General features: G+C 34.7%; 1 protein-coding gene across 1 annotated transcript; it reads right to left on the bottom strand.

Moving 5' to 3' along the window:
* Positions 1-1502: 1502 nt before the first annotated feature.
* On the bottom strand, positions 1503-4524 carry LOC107648784 (leucine-rich repeat receptor-like protein kinase PXC1). The gene is made up of 3 exons (XM_016352602.3): positions 3495-4524; positions 2655-3087; positions 1503-2539 (listed from the first exon to the last, which is right to left on the bottom strand). The coding sequence occupies exons 1-3, from the start codon at positions 4425-4427 to the stop codon at positions 1857-1859; spliced, it is 2049 nt and encodes a 682-aa protein (XP_016208088.1). The 5' UTR covers positions 4428-4524; the 3' UTR covers positions 1503-1856.
* Between the last annotated feature and the right edge of the window lie 2291 nt (positions 4525-6815).

Genomic DNA, 6815 nt, shown 5'->3' with positions numbered 1-6815 from the left:
TTAAATATATTCATATTATTTTCAAATTAAAAGAATATACTTATTTAAAATAATATGAGTACGTTTATTTAAATTTAAAAAATTTTAAAATAATAAGAATATGTTTATTTAAAATATTAAAATTTAAAATTTTAAATAAACATACTTATATTAATTTTAAATTTTATTTAAAATAATACGAATATGTTTATTTAAATTAAAAAATTAAAATAATAAGAGTATATTTATTTAAAAATTTTTAATTTAAAAATAATATAAGTGTATTTATTTGTTAGTTAAAAATTAACAACCGTTAGTTTTTTTTTAAAAATTGAATAAATATAATTAATCATATGAATACAATAATACAAGTACATATAATTTTATAAATCATTAATTTAAATTATATCTATTTAAATTTTAAATTACAAACTAATACAAATTTTATAATTTAAATTCTAATTATTTAAATAAATTTAAATTGATTAAAAAATAAAAATATACCAATACAATTCAAGTCGTATTAAAATGTAAACAAGTTTGTTGAGTCCATAAACAAACTTTACATAAATAAATAAGTTTAGTCAATGTGATAGGTGAATTTTGTGCAAACTTTATGAAAACATAATAAAAAAAAATTATATCCTAAAAAATAACATGATTTTTGTTTGAGAATTAAATTTTTTTTTATATTTTATAATAGAAATAAAAAATTTTATTAATATTGAGCTGGTCCAATATACTAGATAATTTTATTTTTTTAATAATTTTTAATTATAATTTTAGTTAAAAAAAATTATATAATAAATAATTAACTACAATTTCTCAATTTAAATTAGTCAATTTGTTTTTAAAGAAAATTATATATCAATTGATTTTTTAATTAAATTATTTATATAAAATAAACTAATTTTTTTAAAATCAAATGATAACACGTGTCATTCATCTAAAAATAACTTCATGTGAAGTCGATTGCAAGTAAATTTCTACCTTACATAAAACATTTTTATTCTTAAAAGGTTAAATTTTAGGTAGCTACTCTAATAAAGATTTAATGATTATCATTATGTGAAGATACATCATTTTAACCATTAGATCATCATTGATTTTATTTGAAGTAAAAGTGTTATCTTTATTTAAAATGTTGCTAAATAAATAAATTACATTTTTTAAACAAGGATCATCATGAAAAGATGTTTTTGGCATCTTCATGAGAGTAGTTCCCTAAATTTTATCCGGCATGCCGACACACACCACTCACCTTGTCTGTCTTTGTTTCGTTTGTTTTTCCTCTTAAAATCTATTTTTTCACTGCTCATCGATTTACTTTGCATTATAAAACAGTCACTGCATACTTTACGAGAATCTCAACTGCAAGTGGGGCCAGTTGATACAAGAGACTAGTTATGTCTCAAGATCCGCTTTAGCATAAACCCCAAAATGTGCATCTAGAATTCAACTAATAAATATCACCACATACTCTAAGTTAGCTGCAAAAAAAATATCAGACTCTACTTACTAGCTGCATACAAGCAGTAATAGATAACATTTCATGACTAAGCGCATAAATTACACAAAGAAATTAATAACAACAATAATTAACACAATTATTTGAAGTATCACCCAGTACAACAAGTGACAATAGGCAGATAATAATGCAACCCGAGAACAGAGGAACCAGTGCAGAAATGAACAATCAGATTCATCAAGGGATACTCAGATACTCCCCAATCCCATTGTTACTATCACTTCAAACATTGGATACATTTATAAGTCGGTGTATTATGATACAAATTGTATCCGAATACAAAGTTATAAATATATGGCTTCTTCAAAATGACAGATATCTTGAAATGGAGAGAGTAAGCATTATTAAGCTAGGCCATGCCATCTTCAGTTGTGGGAATGGAAGGCGAAAGCGAATTGCGCGACTCATCAAAATCCTCCACAAGAGGCGATTGTTCCACCCTGATATCCTCAATCATCTTCACAACTTCCAACGTAGTTGGCCTCTTCTCAGGCTCCAATTCCGTACAAACCAACCCCACATTCATCATGGCGAGAAGCTCATCCTCAATGTTCTTGTACCTCAGCAGTTCCTGATCAAACACCTCCGCGTTCCACTCCTCACTATCCTTCACAAGGGAACGAACCCATTTGGGAAGATCCAAGTGTGGTTCCTCCAACTCCGTCCGAGGCCGCGGCATGGAAGGATGCTGATGAGACGGTGCTTTGCCAGTTAGAACCTCCAAGATCAAGACGCCGAAGCTGTAGACATCGGCTTGCTGGGAAAGTTTCTTGTGTTCTGATTGCTCCGGTGCTTTGTAATCGCCCAACTTGGCTACGGCGTGGACGGGATTAAGGAGGAGGAAGAGGCCGAAGTCGGAGATGCATGCAGCGCCGTTCTTGTCGAGAAGGACGTTGGAAGATTTGATGTTGCCGTGAGGGATCTTGGCAGCACTGTACTCTGCATGAATGCGAGCTAGTCCTCTGGCTGCTCCTAACACCAGGCTTATTCTTGTCGTCCAATCTAATGGGATTCTTCCTGCTCCACGGTTCCCTGTCCATATACACCATTACCATGTTGAACAAATTTAAAATAAGCTAACCTAACTAAAACTAAACCCAATGGAAGAGGCATTAGGGAAGCATAATTGAGAAAAACTTATACTAACCATGAAGAAGTGTATGCAAGCTTCCATTGGGAAGATAATCATAGACAAGAAGCTTTTCTTCCTTGGCATAGTAAAACGCTCTGAGCCTCGCAATGTTTGGGTGCTTCATCTTCCCCACAACATCCATGTACTGCTCAAACTCGCTCCTCTCACAAGGGTTCGCATCCTTCAGCCTCTTCACCGCCACCGTGCACCCGTCATCCAGCACCGCCCTATACACAGTCCCCAAGCTCCCCTTCCCTAGCATCTCTGCCGATGCGCGAAGCAGATCCTCCAGCTCAAACTGGCTTCTCCTGTCGAAGAACACCAGCCTGCTCCGCTCAGTGTCCACCGTTCCATCACTGTCCCTTTCTGCCCCGCTGCCACTAGCGTACACCTTCTTCTCGCTCCCGTAGCTGCTCTCACTCTTCCTCTTGCCGCTTTCACTCCCAACCTATATACATTGCATAAATACTAATACAAGTATTAAATAACATACACAAATATCGCAATTTTAAGAAATTTAAAATCAACAATGTTTACTGTATCAGCACAACTTATTATTTTAGGCCAAATAACATACACAAATTATTGTTTTCAGTCAATAATCAGTCCACAAATTTATTGATATAGAAAGAAAAGTCTAAATACATCCGTAAAATAGTAGTATAAATATAATACTGGCCAGTATAAATAAAAAATTAACGGCCTCGAGCTTTTCTCATTTGAAATGGGAGAAAATTAGAAACCGATTTTTAAAATCACAGTACGACGCACATGTATGTATAATTGAATATGTATACAATACGCATGCAGTAGTGTATGCGAGTAAAAATGAAGTTTTGTGTAGGACAGCCCCACCATTGAGTTTGAGGTTCTCCCACCGGCGCAGCAGTGCGCCACGGTGAAAGAGACAACCACAAGAAACACCACGCAAACCGCCACTACAATTGCCACGATCACCCCCGGACTTAAACCTTTCCGTGATGGTGGGTTCTTCGGAACTGCGACTACGCTACTTGTTTTCGGTATAACGCTCGGGTTTGAAGGAACAGTTTTGTTATCAGAAGAGGACGAAGGAGAAGGAGTCTCGGTGGAGGAACATTTTGGCAGTGGTGAATCACCACAAAGTGCGCCATTCCCAGCGAAGCTTGCAATACCAAACCTGTTGAGCATGGAATTCGGTAAGTGTCCGACGAGTTCGTTATTGGTTATGTTGAGCTCCTTGAGGTTAACGAGGAAAGAAGAGAAATCGGGGACTTCGCCTGAAAGAGCGTTGTTCTGGAGGCGGAGCGTGAGGAGGTGAGTTAAACTTGAAATTTCCTTGGGAACCGGTCCTCGGAGGTTGTTATCGGAGATGTCAAGCCTCACGAGGAGCCTGAGGGAGGAAATCTCCAGAGGAACCTCGCCGGAAAAGTCGTTGCCGGAGAGATAGAGGAGTTCGAGGTCGGTGCAGTTGCAAAGAGTGGAAACGGTGCCGTTTAGGCGATTGTCGTGGAGATCAAGGAATCGGAGGTAGGAGAGTAATGAAAGGGAATGGATGGGGCCTCGGAGATTGAGGGAAGGGAGGGAGAGTGCCACCACTCTGCCGTTTGGGGAGCACTCGACGCCGCGCCAAGCGGAGGCCGCGGCGCAAGCATCGGCGCCTGTCCAATTTGTTAGGAGAGAGGCGTGTGCGTCGGTTTGGAGGCGGAATTTGGTGAGTGCGTGTGTATCATTTTGTGGTGCACTCTCGCATTTGAAGCACATAAACGCCAATGCCAAAGTAAGAATAAGAAGAGGAACCTTGTCCATGATATGGTGTGGGGGAGGAAGTGTGAGAGGGGAGCAAAGGATTAGTGTGTTTTTCGAAATTAAAAGGTGGGGAAGAAGGTTCTTGATTGGTGACTGGTGACTGGTGTCAAAGATTATGGAAAATAGGGAGGGGAGGAGGAAGCCCGTATTAAAAGAGAATTAATTAAGACAAAATAAAAAATATTAATTACCTAAATTTTTTTATAATTTGAAACAGTAATCATATTTGCAAAAAAAAAAGAAAAAAATTATTTTTAATATAGAAATGAAGATAATATTTTTGTTGAATATTAATATTTGAATTGTATTATTATGAATGTGTAAAAAACTTGTCCAACGTACATTTTACGTGTTGGCTAAAATGTTGACATTTTGTAGGATGCCAGGGTGTGTGTTTGATACGTATCATCATTCCGGTAAAACGCAAGGTATATATTGGACACGCGTTAATATTCTGGCCAACTTAAACATATTTTTTCACATTCATAATACTGTTATATATTTTAAACATCAATATTTAACTAAAACACTATTTTTATTTTCAAACTAAAAATAATTTCTAGAAAAACGTGGTATGATTTTTTTTTTTTAATTGAAAATGTGGCATGATTGGAGAGAACGTGCGTTGATTGAGAGAAAAAGGTACTTCCTGTGCTATCAAAAGTAATTCACTCCTTTTAAAAAAGAAAATTTTGAATATTCAATGTGGTAAAAATTCCTTTTTTAATAATAAAAAATGTAAGATAAATTAGTTTATACAATGATACCAAAAAAAAGACAATATTATAATAGAAGATCGGATTATAGTTTATGTAATTTTTAGTGTTCAAGTACTTTTATTATAAAAAAAAAAAAATTAACAGGTTGAATTTAAGTGTGATTTATACTTTAATCTAGCTTTTGTGTGCAAATGAGGTTGTTGCAATGTAATTATATGTTCGGTAAGGTTTTGTGTGCAAATGAGGTTGTTATGTAATTATATGTTGTGGTAAGGTAATTGAGACTGAGGCAATGTGATATGATTAAAGGTGGAATAATATGGAAAGAGGATGGTTGGTTTGTATGATTACTGTTGGCCACTCTCTCCTCAAGAAGAATATTGAGTATGAGTGACGAGATTTTAGTCATTTTACCTTTTCTTTGCTTCTCCTGTTCTGCCAAAGTTGGAAAAAGAAATGTTGTGATTATTGATTCTAGGATTCTAGTTCCCCTATGATCTTTCCATCTACCATGTTAGAATATTACAGGAGGAATTTAGATAACACATTGCAGAGGATACACAGTAAAAAGGAAAGATTAATAGGATCAATTAGGTGGAGTGAAAAACAGATTTAAATAATTGGATTTTAATAAATTATAATGCAGTAGTAATCTTACATTATTGTCTTTTGGTTGTGACAAAGTGTGCTGCATTATTGTGGCGTAATATGTGATCAGATTAGACCTACTAAAAGTTACTTAACAATAACCAACCAACGCCCCCACAATAGGTTGCCACTGGCCACTGCTATGCATTATGTATATTTGAAACTGATTTCGATACCAAGTGTATTATGTGTAATATAGTGTAAACTGTGATGTTAACTTATACTTCATTAGTTTATTTATCACCATAAGTAAATAAAGTGAATTCATAATAAACAAGGTATGAGTGAATACAGTATTAATATTGCGTATTTACTGCTAACTACTTTCTTTCCATATAGGAAGGGGATTTTACTCTTGTTCAAAGTTCTAACCGACAATTCCATGTCCCTTCTTCATTCCCGCATTTGTTAAGAAAGGTCTTGTATAAAAGGATATTCTACTAATCCACTCGGCCTTCTACGAATTTATTTGTCTATAATATAATAGAAAAATATAGGTCACCAACTCTAAGTATAACTAATTTGAACTTTTATCAAAATTTAATTTTGAAATATAAAAAGAATGAGATTAGGTTCCGAAAAACGTGTCATTCAAACTCAATTTCTAGCGCGACTTTCCTCTCAAATTCTTCTATCTCCTCACGATGCTGTGACCTCCCTTAACAAATTTTTTCGAGCGCCCTAAAGGTACATCTCCCTTCGCACGCCACTACGTCTGTGAGATATACTTTTAAAATATGTGAAAAGCTATTTTAAAGAGCTACATCTCTTCATAAAGTTGTGACTTATTCAAAAGTTATGCCTGTTAAAAAGTTGCAACTATTTGAAAAGTTATGTCTGTTAAAATGTTATAACTATTTGAAAAGTTGTGTCTGTTGAGTACGAAGCTGCTTGTTGCATGTACCCCATATCTATAAATTTCTCTCATTTCATTATTGCTGAACAATCCATCTCAACACTTTCTTTATGCGCAAAAGGAAGAATAGCAAATATTATTCTGTAAATGATCATTTAGTGTAAT

The sequence above is a fragment of the Arachis ipaensis genome, chromosome B6 (assembly GCF_059453495.1).
Source record: "Arachis ipaensis isolate K30076 ecotype BB chromosome B6, ASM5945349v1, whole genome shotgun sequence".
Classification (NCBI taxonomy): Eukaryota; Viridiplantae; Streptophyta; class Magnoliopsida; order Fabales; family Fabaceae; genus Arachis; species Arachis ipaensis.
The sequence above is the reverse complement of the archived record's forward strand: the minus strand, read 5'-3'. Positions and strand labels throughout refer to the sequence as shown.

What these genes read in the sequence shown, in the direction of transcription:
- LOC107648784 (XM_016352602.3), bottom strand. Translation starts at nt 4,427, where the DNA reads ATGGACAAGGTTCCTCTTCTTATTCTTACTTTGGCATTGGCGTTTATG. An exon ending in GGAGAACCTCAAACTCAATG is followed by an intron (nt 3,088 to 3,494) that starts GTGGGGCTGTCC and finishes CAATGTATATAG; the next exon opens with GTTGGGAGTGAAAGCGGCAA. An exon ending in CTTGCATACACTTCTTCATG is followed by an intron (nt 2,540 to 2,654) that starts GTTAGTATAAGT and finishes GTATATGGACAG; the next exon opens with GGAACCGTGGAGCAGGAAGA.